This window comes from Helianthus annuus, chromosome 16, assembly GCF_002127325.2.
Source record: "Helianthus annuus cultivar XRQ/B chromosome 16, HanXRQr2.0-SUNRISE, whole genome shotgun sequence".
Classification (NCBI taxonomy): domain Eukaryota; kingdom Viridiplantae; phylum Streptophyta; class Magnoliopsida; order Asterales; family Asteraceae; genus Helianthus; species Helianthus annuus.
Window position 1 is genome coordinate 139,014,363 of NC_035448.2, and position 24,771 is coordinate 139,039,133.

The window sequence follows — 24,771 nt, forward strand, 5'->3', positions numbered from 1 at the left end:
TCGTATGCAGGGAGAAAGCCACGATGCAACGGGTGTGGCTATCATCATTGGGGGCCGTGTGGTCGGACGTGTAACAAGTGTGGTAAGTCAGGCCATGAGGCCAGGGATTGTAGGACCTCACAACCCAAACACCAGCAGCAACAGAACCAACAAGACCAAGGACAACAGGGGCAATCATCCCAGCAGAACCAGGGTTTCAGGAAGGGGTGCTATCAGTGTGGTGATGAGGGTCACTTTAAACGAGACTGCCCCCAGTTAAACCAGAACGCCAACACCAACAACCGCCCGAATCACGACAATGCTGGAAACAACAACAATGGCAACGAGGCAAGAGGTCGAGCTTTCGTGTTAGGACAAGGGGACGCAATGAACGATATTTGAACTTATAACTTATTTTGGGTTTTCATTGTTATGTTTTCGCTACTCAAACAAAGTTTGGTTTGAACATCAATCGTGTTGGGTTTTATGAATTAATTGGACTACTATACTTTATGTTTGCTATGATGGATGGTTTGATATTATTGAACGCACCTAGCGTATTTATGAACCTTATGAACAGGGTGTGCAAACCCTATCTTGACAAGTTCTTCATTGTCTTCATCGATGACATTCTAATCTACTCCAAGAGTCAGGAGGAGCACGAGCAGCATCTACGCCCTATTTTGGAGCTTCTTCGAAAGGAACAGCTGTGCGCCAAGTTTTCGAAATGTGACTTCTAGGCTTCGTGAAGTCCACTTCTTAGGCCACGTAGTGAACAAGGATGGGATCCATGTCGATCCATCCAAGTTAGACTCGATCAGGAACTGGCCTGCACCATGTACGCCAACGGAGATACGCCAATTCTTGGGTTTGGCAGGTTACTACGGACGGTATACCAAGGATTTCTCGAAGATTGCGCAGCCACTTACACTACTGGCACAGAAGGGTGTCACCTATCGTTGGGGAGAGCCCCAGGAGACTGCTTTTCAGCACCTGAAGGATAGGCTTTGCAGCGCACTTATTTTCTCTTTGCCAGAGGGCACAGACGATTTCGTAGTATATTGTGACGCATCCATCCAAGGTCTCGGATGTGTATTAATGCAGTGTGGCAAGGTCATTGCTTACGCTCCGCGCCAACTTAAGAATCACGAACGGAACTACACGACACGCGATTTAGAGCTGGGAGCTGCAGTTTTCGCGCTTAGGATATGGCGACACTACCTGTACGGTACCCGGTGCACGATTTACACCAATCACAGGAGTCTCGAGCATATTTTTAAGCAGAAGGATTTGAACATGCGTCAACGACGATGGGTTGGACTACTGAACGAGTACGCATGCGCTATCAAGTATCATCCAGGCAAGGCCAATGTTGTGGCTGACGCCCTCAGTCGGAAGGACACTTTACCTTGGCGCGTGCGAGCGCTACCACATGCGATTCAGCCTAGCCTTCCAGTGCGAATACGAAATACTGAAGCCATTCGTGGCTCACGACAGCGATTAGAACCGAAGGCAGACGGCGCTTACTACATAACTGGACGCATTTGGGTCCCATTCTTTGGCAAGCTTACTTTCCGACGCGTGAGACACTCGGATTATTGGAACAAACGGTGACTTGGCTCACAAACTCAGGCTAATTGATGAAACGGGATAACTATCGTAATGGTATGTATGCCCTAGGTTTAAGGCAGTGGTTGCCCGATGAAACCCTGGTGATACCCTTACCGGAATTTGAGGTCATCGGATCAGTTGTATATATCAGGGAATCTAACGAAAGCATGGGCTAAGAAGTCAAGGTTCGTTAGCAGGAGTCTTATGACAATCGTGAGGGCTTGTTAAACTCCAATACGTGGACAGAAGTTCGCGTAGGAACGGAAGGATATGTTAAAACTTCAATGTTCTCAATTGTTTAAGGGATTGAACCAACTCTTGTTACCGCTGGTGAATTTCGGGACGAAATTTCCTTCAAGTTGGGGATGATGTCACAACTGAGCAGAACCCGCAACAATCCTGATTTCCCACTTCGTTTCTCTCACACTTGGCGCTTGCCAATTTCGGGACGAAATTTCTTTCAAGTTGGGGATGATGTGACAATCTGAACTTTCAAGATCCGTAACGCCCTATTCTACGATCTTTATATCTCGTTATCCTTCCCTAGTAGGCTGCATACTCACCACATTCACACACTAGAATAACCCAAATGTATCATGGCCCAATTTAACAATCCTTGTAGCCCAAGTGTTCTAATAAATAATATTATCATGCAACCGACCCACTTTGATTTAGTAATTCGCATTATAATCCAATTAACGTTACACCCTCTCCTTTATTTGCGGATGAAGAAACCCCCCCTCGTAATCATCTACTGCCCAACCTTACAATTATATATAGATAACATCGGTTATCAAATAAAAACTAAAAACCCCCCTGATCGCACGAAGTCAGTAGAGCCCACCCCTCCTGATCAAGATAGCAGCGTTGAATTGCCAAGAGTAGGTTAGTGATTCTTGTCTGCAATCTTTCATAATTATATGGTATTATTTATTTGTGGGATTTATGATTAAATGATTGTGTGTTTGTGAATTGTGCCGTAAAGTGTAGATGATTAATAAAATATAGTGGCAGCCCTTTTAATACATGCGGTCCAATGATATTTAGTATTTGTGAGCATATAACAATTATTTTATTTATGGATTCTTATTGTCGGCTAATGTCAAAGATGGTATTGTTTGATTCTCATGTGCTTGTATAAGTAAATGTCATTCAAGTGGGTCAATATAATGATGGGTGATTGGATTATATGGGCGGCTAGTTGTAGGTGAGTAGATATAGGCGGCTTGTGTATTATAATAATTAATTGTTTTTGAATGACTTGTGCATGCCACCATTACCGTCCAAGTTGTGATAGGGGGGCATGAAAGGTCCAATAGTTCTTTTGAATGTTTGGTGATACTAAAAGGCTGCACATGGAGCCATAGATTAATTTGAAGTGGCAACACATGGAGCCCAAAAACAATCTGAGTTGGGCTGCCGTGAATAGGGGCTGTACAGGGAGCCCGGTTTCACGTGTTATGCTTGTCTGGGCCGAAGCCTAGTGGGCGATTACCATTCCAAATATTAGGCTAGTTACAGTTATGAGTTATGTTAATAAGTTGAATTTGGGCCTTGATGGGTTACCCGCACACACATGTATACTGCATGTTTGATTCGAATAGGCTGGCGGATCAGGCCATGTTGCATACTCTCAATGGGCCTAATAATAACGGAGACACACTTTTATGTGAATAGCAAAATAACTGTTAAGCGTATTGTGAAACATGAACGTGTAATGTGAACGTCACAGGAGACCCGAATACTTGTTATATGTTGTTAGGGATTGTTGTGTTACATGATCTCTTACTACGACTGCATAATGATTTATGATTTATGTGAACTCTACTTGTGCAATGTGAATGTTGAATGTGGGATTTACGTGCATGTAAACTGACTGTCTTCGTAACCACGATAGGGTTTGATTAATCAACTGTTAAACAAGCACTTAATCTTACCGAGCAACCCTAAGGTGAGTTCATTGCATTTTCTCAAGCATGCGTCCCGGTGGTTTGGGACAACTGGTAAACATTTGGAAGGGAAAACATTGGGTAAATAACTTAGTCGGTTTTGGTTATTGCCTGGAGGGAAATGGGGGTGATTAGTTGATAGCGCTATTAGGTACTAATTATCTGGGTTTCACTATGGTTGTTTAGAGGCACACTCCTCGGTTACGTAAGGGCGGTTCCCCTAGGGTAACTAACCGAACAACATAGTGGGTTGCTTAGAGGCACACTCCTCGGTTACGTAAGGGCGTAGTCCCTAGGGTAATCTAACTTGAGCAACATCGTAACATATCATTGAATCGTATTAACATATATCTGGTAATACAAACACGTAAGCAACACTTTGAACTCACCAGCGTAGTCTGACACACTTGTTTGCATGCTTGTAGGTCGTTAACGTTAGGAACATGGACTTGCTATCTGGGAGTGCTGGAGTGGTCATGGATCGAGACTCTTGGGTGACTTATAAACGTTACATTGATTTTGAATGTTATCATGAAACTATTACTAAACGAATTAATACATGCTTCCGCTACACAACTTTTGAGAATTGATAACATGTTGACATTTTATATTAGTAGTTAACGTCATGACTTATTAAATATCTATCATTGGTTCAATGTGATTGGTGGCTCGAACTCTGATGCGTAACACGCCTCGCGGGGTTTCCGCAGGTGGAATTTTGGGGGTGTTACAGAAAGGTTAGCCAAGTTGTACGTAGACGAAGTAGTATCCTTACATGGAGCCCCGCTCTCCATTGTATCGGATAGGGATAGTCGTTTCACTTCTCATTTCTGGACTAGTTTCCAGGAAGCAATGGGAACCCGACTAAATTTATGTACTGCCTATTATCCACAAACAGACGGACAAAGTGAAAGGACAATACAAACCCTGGAAGACATGCTCCGAGCATGTGTAATTGACTTTGGTGGTAACTGGGATAACTACCTACCCTTAATTGAATTCTCCTATAATAATAGTTATCATTCAAGCATTGAAGCTGCCCCATTCAAAGCACTGTATGGACGTAAATGTAGAACTCCAGTTTGTTGGGCAGAAATAGGAGAAAGTCAACTATCAAGTCCTGAAATTGTACAAGAAACCACTGACAAGATAATGCAAATCAAAGAAAGACTGAAAACGGTTCGAGATCGCCAGAAAAACTATGCAGACAATCGCTGCAAGCCACTAGAGTTTCAAGTCGGAGACAAGGTACTTTTGAAAGTTACTCCTTGGAAAGAAGTAGTACGGTTCGGTAAGAAAGAAAAACCGAGTCCAAGATACGTAGGACCATTCCCAGTAATCCAACGAATAGGACCAGTTGCCTATCGTTTACAACTACCAGAAGAATTACTGGAGTACATGACGTATTTCATGTATCCAACCTCAAGAAATGTCTATCTGACGAATCCCTGGTAGTACCTCTTCAAGATATAGAGGTAAATGAAAAGTTGAAATTTGTGGAAAAACCACTACAGATAGAGGATAGAAAGATCAAGTTCTTAAGCACAAATGACTAGTGTTAGTCAAAGTCAAGTGGGATTCAAAGAAAGGACTAGAATACACTTGAGAGCTAGAATCAGAAATAAAGCAAAAATATCCTCATCTATTCCAGTAAATCTCGAGGACGAGATTTTTATTAAGGTGGGGAAGATGTAACAACTCTCACTAAAATTATTACTTATTATGTTAATTGTCCAATAAGGAAACCCTAATTGAGAAACCCAAGTAATCCTGCATAAAACCTAAAATTTTCAGAACAATCAGAATCAGGATCAGGGCCCCTAAAACTAGGGGGTAAACCCTAGCTGACGATTATCTAAACAGTTTGCTGTAGGAAATGAATTTAGTCGAACGACCAACTCAGCTGAGCTACCCATGAACGTGGCCACCCTATGCTAGAAATAGACCCGTTGCGCCACGCGAAGGAGCCAGGTCTCCCTGTCGCGCCCCGCGAGGGAGCCAAATTTCCAGCATAAATAGAGGGGGTTGGCACTTACATTCTGGTGTTTGTTCGACGTTCAAATTCAAATTATACACCTAGATATAGTCCAAATACTACAAACACACACAAATCACTAAACGCTGCCGCGATAAACAGGGTAATAACTCGATCGCTATTATGATTCAATGTCCGATCGATTAAAACTATCCAACGAATGTTTAAGTGCTGCTCAAATTGGGTTTATACTTTGTCATTCGTCGTTAATTCGATGGATGTTTAAGTATTGCACTTTGTCATTTTTTGTGAGGGTTTAATCTCGTGAATTGTCGTAAATGTTGTATTAGTTACTAACCTAGTTCGTGTGCATTGTTATTTAAATTAGGTTAAACAGGCTAATCAGTAGACTAAACTCCGCCCGCATAAATCTACAAAGTGAGTCATTCTCTATTTACCAGACTTGCTTTCAAAATCATGTTTATTTTCAAAGTTATAATTACAGGGATTAAGTCTTTGTAGTCTTCAAATATAGCCGGTATGTGGGGTTTTGTATACATTACTGGTTATCCATCACCAATGGACAATGAGATAGCCAATGGGTGAGATAACCATAGTCACAGACACCATTGGACAACGAGATAGCCAATGGGTGGTCGAGTGACAAATACGTAGGTATATAGTTGACATGTATAAACATTGTAATCGCTCTTAATACTATAAATTATAATAAAAGTATCGTTTTAGACAAAAAGAATGATTCACCCAGTATTTCCCCGCAGACAAAACCTTTTTCAAACATGTTTTAGGTGATCTGTTGTGATCCAGGAAAAGTGCAGTGAAGCACTACAAGCTTAAGGAAGTGGCTCAATATAAATAAATAAAGAAACATGTTTTGTAAAATAAAGATTTCCCAGTGAAATTACTTTATTGTAAATTACAGGGTTTTATCCCTAAATTATGTAATAAAGTAAACGGGCATTTTAAGTATTAAAAGATCCTGTATTAAAGACTTCCGCTGTCGCCTAAATTAAATATCACGGGATTCCTGTTCCGCGACTCTTGACTGGGTCAAACCGGGGCTAGGGCCATGACAAAAGAGTAGGTCGATATACATTGTAATTGTGTCTTTAAGCTTGTGTATAACCAGATTGGTTGTTTGTTATGTGTTGGTAATAATTTAAATAAAGTAAAATTACTTTTCTCAATCTATCAGGATGTGAATCAAGATGGTCATGATGGATCATATGTGGCGTACTTCCTGAAAGAAAACGATGGTTGTTCGATCCAAAATGCACGCGACCATGTTATGGCAATGATAACCAACACTTGGAAGCAACTAAATAAGAAGTGTCTCTCTCCAAATCAGTTTTCAGATACATTTACAAAGGCTTGTCAGAATCTTGCAAGGATGATTCCATTTATGTACAATTATGATGAGAATCATTCCCTTCCTCTCATGGAGAACTATATAAAATCCATGTGGACAGAAGACATTTTTCAAGCTCTCACTACAAACACATATAAGGGTGTGTCAAGTTAAATACTTACTAGTATCTTGTATAGTTGTATTTCAACCTAAATATGATGTGATTCTAGGACGCTTTAGATCCTATGATTGTATAAGAATAAGGTAACTTTTAATTTAATTTAACCAAACCTAAAAGTCATAGGCGACTATGATGGTGTGCGGGGAGGACTTCTGCACAAGGCCCGAGATTTCGAGAGGTACGTGATTTAAAAAAATTCGATAGATATATGTTTTTTTTAAATAGTAAATACATACCAATTCCAATATAGGCCAATTTACAAATCATTTTTATTGTTTAGAATTTACCCCACCTGGTATTAGGTTTACTAAGCCCAATACTAATTTGATTTTTTTAGAATAATAATAAAACATTTCGGAAGAGCACATTTTTTCAAGCTCGAACAGGGTACGTCAATTCTCAGAGACGCCTCTGCTAAAAGTGACACATTAGAAGATGATGTTAAACGTTTTTTCTTTCTTGGATTTGTGTATATGTTATTTACTTCTATAATAAACGTGATGACTTCTATTATAAATGTGATGACTTTTGTAGAAAAGGAAAAGTATAAAATTACAAGATTGTTAACGTCTTCTTGTGACATCTTGACCCATTAACAAGCACAAGAATACTTCTAAATGTTTTTGTGTTTCGACCACATATTTTGCTCAAACACATTTATCACATACCGAAAAAATCGATGTTTTATATTAAAATAGTTAATTATAGCATTCACAAAGGCATCCATGGGACCACGAATGAGCCTTTGTTTTATCCGTAGACATCCTTCTACGTTTAATACTTCCAAAGGTGTTTGTGTTTCAACCACACATTTTTCTCAAACACATTTATCGCATACCGAAAAGATCCCTGTTTTATATTAAATTAGTAAATTATAGCATTCACAAAGGTTGGTAATGTATGAGGTTGGTACGTGTGGCAATGTATGAGAATATACATAATTTACCTTCAAATGGGACGGTAACACTCTTGAACAACTCCCATATAACCTAAGAATCTGTTTTGAGGCTCTATATAAAGTAACACAAGAAATCAGTGACAAGATCTACAAGAAGTATGGGTTCAATCCCAGTGAGTTTTTGAAACAAGCGTTAAGGCCTCATGTACATTATTTGCAATGTAGTAACGCAACACCATGAATAAAATTTATCATGCAAGTTGATGATAACATTCATTACAAAAGTAATTTAACACCCATTTTTTTTCTACACGATTTTGGAAAGTATAAACATTTTTGGCCAATTCGTTTGCATATAGTAACTTATACTAAGTCAACAATTTTACAAACGTGATTTTTCTTTTTTAAGAAAACTCTAAGCTTTTTGATAAACAAATTTATCAGCCAATGCAATCTACACTTATAAAGTCAACATAAGTTTTACTATGTGCTTCTTTAGAAATACGAACATTTTATCCTCAACAATTTCCAATTTCTATGATAAAATAAATTATTTTAATTTATATACTTCTCAGGGCTTATTTATGTGACAATCTTTCATACACATGTATATATGAACAAACCTATTAAATATCCTGCAGTGGACAAACCTTTGTGAAGCATTTCAAGTAGAAGCAAAATTGTTTCCTCTAGGACACATGCCTATGGCTGACGATTACTTAAAGAATGGGATGGTTAGTAGAGGGGCACATGTTGTGATCGTGCACTAGTTCTTCCTCCTTGGGGGTGGTACCAGCAAAGAAAGTGCTATAGTTATTAACGATAACAAAATCTTATCTTGTATGGAAAGATTCTTTGTCTTTGGGATGATTTAGAAAGTGCTAAGGTAAAAGAGTAGGTCAATATACATTGTAAATGTGGCATTAAGCTTGTGTATAACCTGAATGCTTGTTTGTTATGTGTTGGTAATAATTTTAAAAAAGTAAAATTACTTTTCTCAATTTATCAGGATGTGAATCAAGATGGTCATGATGGATCATATGTTACATGCTATGTGAAAGAAAACGAAGGTTGTTCGATCCAAAATGCACTCGACCATGTTATGGCAATGATAACCAACACTTGGAAGCAACTAAATAAGGAGTGTCACTCCCCAAATCAGTTTTCAGATACATTTACAAAGGCTTGTCAGAATCCTGCAAGGATGATTCCAGTTATGTACAATTATGATGAGAATCATTCCCTCCCTTTCATGGAGAACTATAGAAAATCCATGTGGAGAGAAGATATTTTTCAAGCTCTCACTACAAACACATATAAGGGTGTGTCAAGTTAAATAAGTACTAGTATCTTATATAGTTGTTTTTCAACGTAAATATGTTGTGATTCAAGGACGCTTTAGATCCTATGATTATATAAGAATAAGGTCACTTCTAAAATAATTTAACCAAACCTAAAAGTGACACATTAGAAGATGATGTTAAACGTTTTTACTTTCTTGGATTTGTGTATAGGTTATTTACTTCTATAATAAACTTGATGGCTTCTATTATAAATGTGATGACTTTTGTAGAAAAGGAAAAGTAGAAAATTACAAGATTGTTAATGTCTTCTTGTGACGTCTCGACTCATTGACAAGTGCAAGAATACTTCTAAATGTGTTTGTGTTTGAACCACATATTTTGCTCAAACACATTTATCACATACCGAAAAGATCGATGTTTTATATTAAATTAGTTAATTATAGCATTCACAAAGGCATCCATGGGACCACGCATGAGCCCTTGTTGTATCCATAGACATCCTTCTACGTTTAATACTTCCAAAGGTGTTTGTGTTTCAACCACATATCTTGCTCAAATACATTTATCTCATACCGAAAAGATCCATGTTTTATATTAAATTAGTTAATTATAGCATTCACAAAGGTTGGTAATGTGTGAGGTTGGTACGTGTGGCAATGTATGAGAATATACATAATTTACCTTTAGATGGGATAGTAATACTCTTGAACAACTCCCATATAACCTAGGAATCTGTGTTGAGGCTCTATATAAAGTAACACAAGAAATCAGTGACAAGATCTACAAGAAGTATAGGTTCAATCCCAATGAGTTTTTGAAACAAGCGGTAAGGCCTAATGTCCGTTATTTGCAATGTAGTAATGCAACACCATGAATAAAAGTTATCATGCAAGTTGATGATAACATTCATTAAAAAAGTAATTTTAACACACTTTTTTTCTACACGATTTTGGAAAGTATAAACATTTTTGGCCCATTCGTTTGTATATAGTAACTTATACTAAGTCAACAATTTTACAAACTTGATTTTTCTTTTAAAAAAACCCTAAGCTTTTTGATATACAAATTTATCAGCCAGTGCAATCTACACTTATAAAGTCTACATAAGTTTTACTATGTGCATCTTTAAAAATACGAACATTTTGTCCTCAACAAGTTCTATGATAAAATAAATTATTTTAATTTATGTACTTCTCAAGGCTTATTTATGTGACAATCTTTCATACACATATATATATGAACAAACCTATTAAATTTCCTACAGTGGACAAACCTTTGTGAAGCATTTCTAGTAGAAGCAAAATGGTTTGCTCTAGGACACATGCCTATGGCTAACGATTACTTGAAGAATGGGACGGTTAGTACTAGGGCACATGTTGTGACTGTGCACTTGTTCTTCCTCCTTGGTGGTGGTACCAGCAAAGAAAGTGTTGCAGTTATTAACGATAACAAAATATCATCTTGTTTGGTAAAGATTCTGTCTTTGGGATGATTTAGGAAGTGCTATGGTAAAAGAGTAGGCCGATATACATTGTAAATGTGGCATCAAGCTTGTGTATAACCTGAATGATTGTTTGTTATGTGTTGGTAATAATTTTAAAAAAGTAAAATTACTTTTCTCAATCTATCAGGATGTGAATCAAGATGGTCATGATGGATCATATGTGACATGCTACGTGAAAGAAAACGAAGGTTGTTCGATCCAAAATGCACGCGACCATGTTATGGCAATGAGAACCAACACTTGGAAGCAACTAAATAAGGAGTGTCTCTCCCCAAATCAGTTTTCAGATACATTTACAAAGGCTTGTCAGAATCTTGCAAGGATGATTCCAGTTATGTACAATTATGATGAGAATCATTCCTTTCCTCTCATGGAGAACTATATAAAATCCATGTGGAGAGAAGACATTTTTCAAGCGATCACTACAAACACATATAAGGGTGTGTCAAGTTAAATATGTACTAGTATCATGTATAGTTGTATTTCAACCTAAATATGATGTGATTCTAGGACGCTTCAGATCCTATGATTATATAAGAATAAGGTCACTTTTAATCTAATTTAACGAAACCTAAAACTGACACATTAGAAGATGATGTTAAACGTTTTTACTTTCTTCGATTTTTGTATAGGTTATTTACTTCTATAATAAACGTGATGGCTTCTATTATAAATGTGATGACTTTTGTAGAAAAGGAAAAGTAGAAAATTACAAGAATGTTAACGTCTTCTTGTGACGTCTCGACCCATTGACAAGTGCAAGAATACTTCTAAATGTGTTTATGTTTCAACCACATATTTTGCTCAAACACATTTATCCCATACCGAAAAGATCGATGTTTTATATTAAATTAGTTAATCATAGCATTTACAAAGGCATCCATGGGACCACGCATGAGCCCTTGTTGTATCCGTAGACATCCATCTACGTTTAATACTTCCAAAGGTGTTTGTGTTTCAACCACATATTTTTCTCAAACACATTTATCTCATACCGAAAAGATCCATTTTTTATGTTAAATTAGTTAATTATTGCATTCACATAGGTTGGTAATGTATGAGGTTGGTACGTGTGGCAATGTGTGAGAATATACATAATTTACCTTCAGATGGGACAGTAACACTCTTGAAAAACTCCCATATAACCTAGGAATCTGTGTTAAGGCTCTATATAAAGTAACACAAGAAATCCGTGACAAGATCTACAAGAAGTATGGGTACAATCCCAATGAGTTTTTGAAACTAGCGATAAGGCCTCATGTCCATTATTTGCAATGTAGTAATGCAACACCATGAATAAAAGTTATCATGCAAGTTGATGATAACATTCATTACAAAAGTAATTTTAACACACTTTTTTTCTACACGATTTTGGAAAGTATAAACATTTTTGGCCAATTCGTTTGCATATAGTTACTTATACTAAGTCAACAATTTTACAAACGTGATTTTTCTTTATTTAAAAAAAAAAAGCTAAGCTTTTTGATATACAAATATATCAGCAAATGCAATCTACACTTCTAAAGTCTACATAAGTTTTACTATGTGCATCTTTAGAAATACGAACATTTTGTCCTCAACAATTTCTATGATAAAATAAATTATTTTAATTTATATACTTCTCAAGGCTTATTTATGTGACAATCTTTCATACACATGTATATATGAACAAACCTATTAAATTTCCTGCAGTGGACAAACCTTTGTGAAGCATTTCTAGTAGAAGCTAAATGGTTTGTTCTAGGACACATGCCTATGGCTAACATTTACTTTAAGAATGGGATGGTTAGTACTGGGGCACATGTTTTGACCGTGCACTTGTTCTTCCTCCTTGGTGGTGGTACCAGCAACGAAAGTGCTGTAGTTATTAACGATAACAAAATCTCATCTTGTTTGGCAAAGATTCTCTGTCTTTAGGATGATTTAGGAAGTGCTAAGGTAAAAGAGTAGGTCGATATACATTGTAAATGTGGCATTAAGCTTGTGTATAACCTTAATGATTGTTTGTTATGTGTTGGAAATAATTTTAAAAAAGTAAAATTACCTTTCTCAATCTATCAGGATGTGAATCAAGATGGTCACGATGGATCATATGTGACATGCTACGTGAAAGAAAACGAAGGTTGTTCGATCCAAAATGCACGCAACCATGCTATGGCAATGAGAACCAACACTTGGAAGCAACCATATAAGGAGTGTCTCTCTCCAAATCAGTTTTCAGATACATTTACAAAGGCTTGTCAGAATCTTGCAAGGATGATGTCACACCCCAACCGATGGTGGAAACATCGGGATGAGACGAAAACAAGATTACAAGAGACTTCATAACACTATGTGACAATAATAATTAAATTCGAATTTCATTTCAAAACTAGATTGTCATACAAGATTCGAATAAAAGGAAACAACATTGTCTCAAAAATAAACATAACATCAAAATAGATAAATTAATCTAGGTTTGTATCTATGTCCACCTAAATCTTGTTTCATCTTGTACATCATCTCTAGAATCAACCTGCAACATGTATTAAAATATATGAACAAAAAAGTTGTCGAGTATACAATTTTTGTTACATAGCATAATATAGAATAAAAATAGTTTAAGTGCTCATATCCAACATGAATCATATTAAGCAAGTTTACTAGCATGCCGAAACGGTGTACTTATATGTTCAAACCCAGGTTTCCAACACGTTAAAATAGCCTATCCCAAATAGAGTAACGGGAGGTTAACATGTTTAACTTAACAATACCCCAAGTTTCGTGGGCGGTGCGTTAATCCTATAGCGCTATAATTGTTAAGGTAGGCTTGATCGAAGTTAATGAGCATATAGACACGGAAAGTTTACATAGCATATGAGATTAACAAGCATCAAGATGTTTCATGTTTAAATGTGGATAGAGTGTGATAAATACAAGTTTCAAGTGTTGCGTGATTTTATATAGAATACATGTTGCACCCAAAGTGTTAAATCAAAAATGGGATCGAGTATACTCACAGTTTTGCAAGCTTTCCTACTTGAAATCCCACGAGTGATGTTGGTTGATGGATTAGTTTGGAGCACCTTGTCCTTCTACACGAAGAAAACATAGGTGTGTGAGTTTGGGGAATCGGAAGATTAGAGATTCGGAATTTAAATAACATGAAAATAAACATAAGAAAATAATCATCTAACACCTATGACACTTGTTCTTGACACTATGAAACTCCAAAAGAGTTAAATGTTTTCATGGAACAAGGTTCCATTAGAATCGTGACAAGTTGTCAAGGCCTAAGATGATATAAAATCTACTAGCTTGCTAATGTCCATTATTTCATCACCAAGAGTTCGATTACTTGAATGTTACATAAGTATTACATAGTGTATATTATAGCATATACGTCAAGCATGGGGTAGAGGGATGAATCCCCCATTTAGGAACCTCTTTAGAATTCATACAAATCATGCATGAGGTAGGAAGAACAAAGCTCCCATTTAGGTACCTCCATTGTTCACCACTACACTTGTTGTCATAAACAACAAGGAGGGTCACGAACTTACAAGTATTAATGAAATAATAACAACTAATCTATGGAAAAACATCAAGTAGTGAGTGGATTTCTGTCACGACCCCCGACCCCATCCTGGCCGGAATCGGGAGCCGCGAGCAGTCCAGTGGTACCGGTGATTATTTTGAAAAACATTGCAGCGGAAATTTCATCAGGACCGTGAGTTAGGAAAATATCAGAGTTTAGAAACACCGGATTTTATTATTTAAATAGATGGAATAGATTCAATTTGTTACAAAGGTAGCTTTTAATAAAAACAATATTTCTTAATTTGATTTGATTAATAAAATAAGCCACTTCTTGAAGTCTTTTAGTGCCGGATCCAATCCTTACTCCAATCTACTGTAATTACCTGAAACGTGTTTTAAAAAGGTTTTGTCAGCGGGAAATACTGAGTGAGTTCATTCATTTTACTGAAAACGACACATTTGTTATAATTCACAGTATTAAGAGTTTTTACATATGTTTATTATCAACCAACTTTCAAGAATAGGTATTTGTCACAGACCAGCTCTGTGACGGTGGTCATATCACCATTGGCTGTCCCAATGAGTGACGTATATCACTTTAGGCTCGCCCACCTAATGTGAAGGAAACAATAATAATAATATTGTGCACAATACCCCACATACCGGCTGTAATTTGGTGATTACATAAACTTAATCACTGTAATTATAACTTTTTGGAAAATAAATTGGAGTATTATAAAACAGTTGATAAAAAGAGAATGACTCACATTATAATCATGCAGATTCATACGGCCAAAGTTTAGTCTATAGATAAGCCTTGATATATTCCAGATTTATACATGCAGAGCTTAGCCTATTGATTTTGCCTTGTAACCTAGTGTATACGAACTAGGTAGGTAACTTAATACAACAATTACGATAACTCACGAGATCAAATTCTCACAATGAATGACAAAGTGTGATACTTAAACATCCATCGATTTAACGACGAACGACAAAGTATAACCCTAATGTGGGCGGCACTTAAACATCCATTGGATATATTGATCGGTCGGAAAATGAATCGTAATAGCGATCGAGTTAATACCCTGTATCGTAGCAGCATCCCCTCTACTAGTTAGTGATTTTATAGTAATTGAACTATAACTCAGCGTAGAATTGGAATTTCTACGTCGTTTCAACTCCCAGATTCAAGTCCCAAGGCCCTCTATTTATACTGAAAATTTGCATCTCCCGCGTGTCGCGGAAGAATTCGGGGAATCTCCCGCGTATCGCCTGGGATGTCATTTTTAGGGTAGGGTAGGTACGTGTCCAACTAGCTCAGGTGAGTCGACAGTTTTTATAAATTCAATTTAGACAACGTATTATATGGATAATCGTAAGCTAGGGTTTACCCCCCCCCCCCCTGAGTTTTAGGGGTCCTGATCCTGATTCCGATTGTTCTAAAATTTTTAGGGTTTATGCTAAATTATTTGGGTGTCTCAATTAGGGTTTTCTATAGGTTAAATAAGATAATAATTTATAGTTTCGGGTGAGGGTTGTTACAATTTCTATGAAGGATAGCCCAAGCTAGTCCAACTATCACACATTCATCAAGCTTCAAGCTGGAACGCTACTTGTGGGTAAAACCCTAACTAAAACAGAATGTTTGTGAGGTTTTAACCTCTGATTTAACATGTCTCGGCCTTGTTTTTAAGCCCAACTAACCATTCAATTGATTATGAGCATTAGGACATAGGATTGAGATGAGATAAACACAAGTTTAGCTATGTTTAACAAAGTTTAAGTGAAAACAAAACGTAACAGTCCACTTTGGAGCCTTTTTGGTGACATTCCAGAGCTTGGTTTTCCATGGAAAACTTGTGGAAATGTTCCTAAGGTTGTTCCAAGCAAGTGGGAAAAAAATGGATGAAAAAGACTAAGTATTGAGTGAGTTATGCTCACTTTAGTGAAGTGTGATGATTCTGCTCGAACTTCTGATTAACAGCAGATTGGGACCTGATTTGAGATGGTTGTGGATGATTTGCAAAGTGTAAAATGCTTGGAAAGCACTTGGGTTTTATAGGGGAGGATTAGGGTTGGGTTTGGTGCATAATTAATGCAAGAAATGAGTTTAAACATCAATTAAAACACAAAATCGCGCCCAAATTGAAGTCTGGTCAGCATGTTCTTGAAACCAACGGGCTCGCGGGCCACGTAAGGCATCTCGGGGCTGGGTCGCAGGCCGCCAGAGTGTCTGGGTTGGGTTAAAGTTTGCTATTTTTACAATTCAGCCCCTATACTTCCAAGTTTTGACGTTTTAATATGTAATTAGGATGTTTTAAGCACGATTATCATATTTCAAGGTATGTGATGTAAATAAACCATAAACTAAACATAAAACAAGTATAGGATGAAATCCATGGCAATGCTATCCCATTTCCAGACGGGGATTTCAGGTTGTTCGAGTAGACCAGAAGGTCGTTGATGCTCGGCTTTGACTTTCGAACAGGTAAGGCACTTAGAAACATACGTGGCAATGTCTCTATTCATACCAGGCCACCAATAAGATGTACGTAGATTATGGTATATCTTGTCAGCACCAGGATGAATCGAGTATTTGGATTTGTGTGCCTCGTTCATGATGAGTTCGCGAAGATTGTCTGGCACCCAGATGCGATCAGACAGTATTGATGCCCATCGGACTTGGTCAAAAGTTGGTCGTCAGTTGCACCACGTACTTCTACGAATAAGGTTCCTTCGTTGGCTGACGAATATTGAGCTTCACGAATGCAAGTGTGAAGATCATTAGAGATGTGAAAACAACGAATGCTACTAACATGAGACTTACGACTAAGTGCATCGGCCACCACATTCGCTTTTCCAGGGTGGTAACGAATCTCGCAGTCATAGTCGTTAAGCAATTCCACCCAACGTCGCTGATGCATATTAAGCTCTTTTGGTTAAAGATATGTTGTAGGCTCTTATGGTCGTTGAAATCAATGCACTTCGTACCATATAGGTAGTATCGCCAAATCTTTAGCGCAAAAACCACTGCGCCAAGCTCGAGGTCGCGGGTAGTATAGTTTTTCTCATGTATTTTGAGTTGACGAGAGGCGTAAGCGATGACTTTGTCTCGTTGCATGAGAACGCAACTAAGACCCCGATTTGAGGCATCACAATACACTACGAAGTCATCATTCCCATCGGGAAGAGCAAGAATAGGAGCGTTACAAAGCAAATTCTTGAGAGTTTGAAAAGATTCCTCTTGCTCAGGACCCCAAGCAAAAGGTTTCTCTTTTTGAGTCAACGAAGTGAGAGGAACGGCGATCTTAGAGAAGTTTGAGATGAATCGGCGGTAATAACCCGCCAATCCTAAGAAAGAACGGATTTCAGAAGGAGTTCTAGGCGCGGTCCAATTCTTCACAGCTTTGATTTTGGAAGAATCAACATGAATTCCATTTTCACTAACAACGTGTCCAAGGAATTGGACTTCCTTGATCCAGAACTCGCATTTGGAAAACTTCACGTAAACACGTTCGACACATAAAAGCTTGAGTATAAGACATAGATGACGTTTATGATCGGCTTGAGATTTAGAATAAATGAGGATATCATCAATAAAGACGATCACAAAGCGATCCAAGTAAGGTTTACAAACACGATTCATAAGATACATGAACACAACAGGTGCGTTGGTCAAACCAAAAGGCATAACCACGAACTCGTAGTCTCCATAGCGAGTGCGAAAAGCGGTTTTGGGAATGTCCTCTTCGAGATCACGGGGTTGGTGATAACCAGATCGAAGGTCGATCTTGGAGAAACAAGTAGCACCTTGGAGTTGGTCAAAGAGATCATCAATGCGCGAAAGAGGGTAACGATTCCTGATGGTGAGTTTGTTAAGCTCATGATAGTCGATGCACATGCGGAACGAGCCATCCTTCTTTTTGATGAAGAGTACAGGAGCACCCCAAGGAGAGGTACTTGGATGAATGAAGCCCTTATCGAGGAGTTCTTGAAGTTGCGTAGATAATTATTGCATCTCAGAAGGTACAGCATGATAAGGAGCTTTGGCGACAGGAGTCGATCCAGGTACGAGGTCAATACGAAAGTCAACAGATTGAGGTGGAGGAGGACCAGGCAAATCTTCAGGAAAGACGTCAGGGGAGTCGCGCACCACTGTAACATCACTTAGTGGGCTAAAAAGGCAAAGTACTGTTTGCGTAAATATCTATTCGCTTGTGTGCAGGACATCAACTTCAGTCCTTTTGAAGGTCGGTTTCCATAAACATGTAAAACATCACCAGATGGAAGGGGTAAACGAACGTATTTCTCATGGTAAGCGATTTCAGCATGGTTCTTTCAAAGCCAATCCATGCCTATGATGACGTCGAAACTACGCAATTGCATGGGTATAAGATCGATGGTGAAAACGTGCTCGTTAAGAGTGAGAAGACAATCAAGAAGAATGGAATCAACAAGGATCGATTTGCCATTGGTGACTTCAACGGAAAACGACTTAGGTAGCTTAGAGCGTGTACAACTTAACAAAGATTCAAATTCTAAGGACACAAAGCTTCTATCCGCACCAGTATCAAATAGTATCTAAGCATAAAGATGGTTAACAAGAAACGTACCATTAACGACGTCATTGTCGTTGCGCGCCTCATTTGCGTTTAGGTTGAAAGCTCGTCCTCTAAGTGGTTGTTGTTGTTCCTGGTTCAGTTGAGGACACTGAGGACGAAGATGAGTTATGCCATCGCATTTGTAGCAGGCTCGTGCTGGTTTGGCGTTTTGTTGAGCGGCTTGAACTAGTTGAGCTTGTGGTGTGGGGTTGTTCTTACAATAGGCGGTGTTATGGCCAAAACGGTTGCAATTGGTACAGTGACGAGAGTTGACATTGGTAGGATGGTGGAAATTGCAAGTAGCACACTTGGGATGAATCCCAGTGTATGGCTTTCGTTCGTTTGTGGGTGTAGCAGGGTTGGGTTGTAAGGCTTGAGGGTTTGGCGGAGTAACAACCGCGTTCTTCGAGGAAGCCTTTTCAGAGTTCCTACGAAGGACGATGTTGTTGTTAAGGCGAGCAGCCAAACGATAGGTTTCCTCTATGGTTGCTGGAAGAGCAGCTTCCATAAGGTTCATGAAGGAGTCAGGGTAGCAGTGGATGTATTTGTTGATTTGCTTTTCAGGGGTGTCGACCTGGCTAGGACAGAGAATGCTAAGTTGTTTGAAACGGGTGGTTAAGCCATCGTTATCATCACCGACTTGTTTCAGGAACCAAAACTCATTCTCCAACTTTCTGAGTTCATGCGGTCGGCAGAATTCTTCCCTCATTATCTTCTTTAGCTCAGCCCATGGTAAGGCGTGGGCGACTTATTCTCCTCTTATGCCTTGCTCAGAGGTCCACCAATCCAGGGCCCTTGAGCGAAACACCCCGGTAGCGTTTTGGGTGCGTAATTCGTCAGGATAACCACTCTGACGGAACACGATTGCTATGGCGTCAAACCAAGTGAGCAACGTGGTGGCACCATCCTTTCCTGAAAATTCCAGGGGTTTACAAGCCATGAATTGCTTGAAGAGGAATGGTGCTTTAGGTTGTTCGACCTTGAATTCGACAGAACCCTGCTCAATGGGGAGTTGAATCCTACTTACGATATCAGGAAATAACTCAGGCTATTTGGTCACGATATCAGGAAATAACTCGGGCCATTTGGTCGGCCATTTGTTCAGCGATTAGACCCACTAACTCTTGTTTGGAGATGGAGTCGGAGTTGTTGGAGTTCTTCTTTGAGCCTGATTTAGACTTCTTGGCTTTCTTGGAGGATCCAAAGTGTGGTGAAGACATCTAGAAATTCAAAAGGAATGAATAGGTGAGACTTTGATCATAATGTTTATTTAAGAAAAATCGTTTTTCATGAAATGAATCACATAGCATAAAGTGTCACATAGCGTAAAAAGTGTTCCAATTGTTTCACATAGCACAAAACGTTCAAATTGTATCACTTAGCATAACATGAATTTCACATAGCATAACATGAATAATGAAAGCATCGTAAATTTAGTTTGTTCATGAGGGATTATTATTGTTTTTGATTGCGATAACGTGCGAAATGTGTAACGGTTTTGAAATGAATGAAGTTTCAAGTATAAAATTACATATAAATTGAGGTAACATAAAAGAGAGGCTCATGAAAAACATTGGATTGTTTCGGGTAGAGAAACGTCGACTATTCCAAAGTGGGTCGAAAGTCCTTTCAAATTAGAGAAAACGTGCTTTGGCCTAGAGGTAAGATACTCTCGTCGAGAAGCGATTAACGGTATCTTACCCTTCCAGTTACTACACGTCTCTAATCGATTGAAACAATTGGGACTTTGGCGAGATTGAAAATCAAGGAATGGGACTTAATCGACAAGGTGCGGGTTTCACCCCTCACTTGAAGATTTCGTACCCTAATGTGGTTGGTACTCGTCGGGTCAAAAATAAATTTTTAACACTCTGACGAGGGTCCACTAGAGTTTGAAATGGAAATTACCATTAAGATGTGGATTTCACTCCTAACTTAATGGTGAATTTCGTGCAAAAACAGAATCGGACGGAATGAGAGTCGTTTACCAAATTGTGGGTTTCACGTCTATTTTGGTAAATTCGTCTCGTTTTTGTTACGAGTGTCTTCAAGTCTTCAAAAGTGTATTAGTGTTAGCCTTAGGAAACGCATGTAAGTTTAATAGACAAAAGAATAGATAAGAAGCAAGTAAGGTAGAAAGCATGTAAATTTTAAACGACAAATAAGAATCAAAGTTCCTAAAACTATAGACTAGGGCAAAGTATTCCTACTTTTCCTAATTCCCTATAGTTTTGGCTCTGATACCAATCTGTCACACCCCAACCAATGGCGGAAATATCGGGATGAGACGAAAACAAGATTGCAAGAGACTTCATGTCACACCCCCAAAATACCACATGCGGAACCACCGCGGGACGTGTGACGTACCAGGATCCAGCCACCAATCACATTGAACTATAATATAATATTAATTAAAAGTTTCCATTTATTTCATAGAGTAATTCCAAAACACAACCTAAATCAAATACGTTCAGCGGAAGCATAATGTAAACCGTTATTCAAATGTTTCAAAATAAATGTACATAATCAATAAACATGTATCCAAGAGGCTCGACCCATGACTACTCCAGCACTCCCAGATAGCAAGTTCCATGTCCATGAATCTAATGACCTGCAAGCATGCAGACAAGTGTAACAGACAACGCTTGTGAGTTCAAAGTTGTTATCCCGTTTAGTTACCAAGTATATGTTTAAAGCTATTCAGAAATACAATGTTGTTAATAACTCGAGTACCGCAAGATGGCTCCAGATTATTTACCCTTCCCCAATGCTCTATCAAACATTGGTCGAGTGGTTAAGGTAATTAGTTCACGCCCGTCCTCCCTGGTACGGTGTGAGGGTACCAACCCTAATAGCGCTATCAACTAATAGCCCCGTTGCCTCCCCGACAACTAATTTGGTATATGATGGGAGTTAAATGATAGATATGAGTGTATTAACCAACATCCCGAGTTTAACATTCCAGTTAAACCTATTTACCTGACATTCCTCCCCGGAATATTTACTAGATGTCCCTCCCAGGGACGAATGCTTGAAAAAGACAGTGAACTCACCTTAGTTTTGCTCGGTTTGTTAAGTTACCCGTTCCAGTTAGTCAACCAACCCTACCGTGGTTTGATATGTGTAAAATGCAACATATAAATTACATCAAATAAGGCATAAAACTAACCCTTTTTTAGTACTAAAGTTGGAAAAAGTGTGTTTTTGTCTTCCTTTTGTATTTTCAGGATTAAATGAGCGCAAATGAACAAAAGAAGCAAAAATACAGCTAAATCTAACATAAATACAAGAAAAGGAACAAACGTGGCATGCCCGACCCCTCAACAGCATCTTCCCAAGCAAAAACAAGATATCAGAAGGCTGAACACGCCTCGTGCCCAGCGGACATGGGGGCGTGCCCAAGTGTCTGCAGAAAAGACAAAGTTGTAGAAGCTTCTATTTCCCAACACGGGGGCGTGCCCAGCTCCACATGGCCGTGGTCAACGCTAAGATTCGCAGAATCCAAGCAAATCTTGATAGTACAGATACGCTTCTGCACACGGGGCCGTGCCCAGCGGACACAGGGGCGTGGTCAACTAATGCAGACAAACTGCAATTAATGAAGAAAGAGAAAATGGATGGACACGGGGCCGTGCCCAATGGACACAGGGGCTGTGTCCGGGCTTCTGTGCAGGCTATAAATAGAGGTGCTTGGTTCACTTAAAAGGCATTCCTTGGCAAACCACCTCTCTCCCACTTCACCCACACTCCACCACCATCACAACACCCACATCCACCACCATCGTCCATCATACATCATAGAGTGTGTGTAGTAGTCTCGGGATCCAAGATTGATAGTAAGAGTTCTTGACAATCAAAGGCCATGTTTGCCTAAGTCTCTTACAACACTTGGTGAAGACAAGCATTTAGTGTAATACTTTTGTTTTTTAATCTTTTCACACTTTTTATTTGGTTCTGTATTAATGACTTTAATAACTAGTTTCGTATGTTGAAGGTGAAACTTCCTTATCATTTGTCCTTGGTGTCTTGGCGTTATTTTACTGTCTACATAAAATAAAAGATTTACACCATTCATATCTCTACGGTCTATATAGAGATATGTTGGCTACCTGGTCGAGGGTTAAGGGAATGGTTTGGTAAGGTTCTTGCCTTGTTCAGTGTATAGATCCTGCAAGGACCTGGGTCAAGCTTACTAGGACCTCCTTCAATACCCACTGGTATTGGATGGCGGGGGTGCGAATGGCTTGATCCCCTCATATGTAAGCTACTATTAATACATTAACCCGGCTACTTGGGATTGTATCCTTGCTAACTCAAACCACTTAGCCGAGGGTAACGTCACCTTCAAAAGAGGGGCCTACCACATTACGCATTAATAACTTAATTAATTATCTTTCAATAATCCAACCTTTTAGGATTGTATCCCTGTTGACTCAAACTACTGGGTTGAGGGTAACGTCACCTTCAAAAGAGGGGCCTACTACTATAACTAAAATAATCTCTTAAAAAGTGCAAAAGTGCGGAAAACATCAAGGGTTACACTAAAGGCGAGTCGGATCCAAGTGATTCATCTTGTCTATCTATTTTTATTTTATTTTTATTTTCAGCATTTTTAGTTTTTAATTTTTAATTTCATGTTTAAAACCTTTTTCTAAATTTTTGATTTGATTAGACGTTGAGGATAAACCGGTATTAAAAGCTCTTGTGTCCTTGGACGACCTCGGTATCTTACCAATGCTATACTACGCTCACGATGGGTGCACTTGCCCATATGTGTGTTTAGTGTTAGTAGAATATCCTGTTTTATAAATTTAAAACTTGACTAAAGTGTTAAAAAGGGCTAAAAATATACATAAAAACCTATGACACACCGCACACATCGAGGTTACCAATGAAATCAGTTTCGGGGGACCAACTTCCAATGGAGGATCAACGTACCCTCATAGATTACCTAAGTCCCACCGTAAGTAATCTTGGCGCCGCTATCAATGCACCTAATGTCGAGGCCAACAACTTCGAACTTCGGCCGCATTTGATACAAATGCTCCAAAACTCCGCAACCTTCCACGGGCTTGCGGACGAAGATCCCCATTTACATATTACTAACTTCTTGGAAATATGTGATATTTTTCGGATCAATGGAGCATCAAATGATGCCATCCGCCTCCAAATGTTTCCATTTTCACTAAAAGACTGAGCTGAGGCTTGGCTTAATACCCTCCCAGTTGGTTCGGTAAACACCTGGGATGAACTAGCCTAAAAGTTTTTATACAAGTATTTCCCTCCTGCTAAAACGACTAAATTAATGACTGAATTAATACATATTCACAAGAGGACGGGGAATCCTTATATGAAACTTGGGAAAGGTTCAAGGAGCTACTGAGAAAGTGTCCTCATCATGGTCTTGCGGTATGGGTTGTTGCCACACACAAGACAAACACTTGACTCTAGCTCCGGGGGACTTTTAGGTAATTGTCGCCCAAATGAAATTTATAATCAAATTTAAGAAATTGCTCAAACTAATTTTCAGTGGCGCACTCCCCGAGGCACAAAATCTATTGCCCTGGGCGCCCATAAGGTTGACGAAAGCACCTCCTTGCAAGCCCAAATCGAGGCCCTTTCTTCAAAAATCAAAAAGTTAGAAATGGCAAAAAACGGCCTCGGTTATGGCTTGTGAAGGGTGTGGTGGGCCACATGAAAATTAGAGTTGTATGAAAGAAATGGATAATCAAACAGAAACGGTAAACTACATTGACAATAGACCTAGGCCGTCGAGTCCTCCAACGGGTTCATACAACCAAGGATGGCGTAACCACCCTAACCATGTCTGGAGAGAACTCGACAGTAGTAGTAGTAACCAACAAAATATAAACCAACG

At 38.8% G+C, this 24,771-nt stretch overlaps 1 protein-coding gene and 1 non-coding gene across 2 annotated transcripts in view; one reads left to right on the forward strand and one right to left on the reverse strand.

The window, feature by feature from the left end:
• LOC110919641 ((3S,6E)-nerolidol synthase 1) overlaps nucleotides 1-7,163 on the forward strand; it is a 125,880-nt gene extending 118,717 nt beyond the window's left edge. The window contains 1 exon segment of the mRNA XM_035985514.1: nucleotides 6,731-7,163. Coding sequence (XP_035841407.1) covers nucleotides 6,731-7,057 — 327 coding nt within the window. The 3' untranslated portion in view covers nucleotides 7,058-7,163.
• Nucleotides 7,164-24,192: 17,029 nt separating this feature from the next.
• On the reverse strand, nucleotides 24,193-24,298 carry LOC118488558. The gene has a single exon (XR_004885102.1). It is a non-coding gene; the product is annotated as a small nucleolar RNA R71 (small nucleolar RNA).
• Between the last annotated feature and the right edge of the window lie 473 nt (nucleotides 24,299-24,771).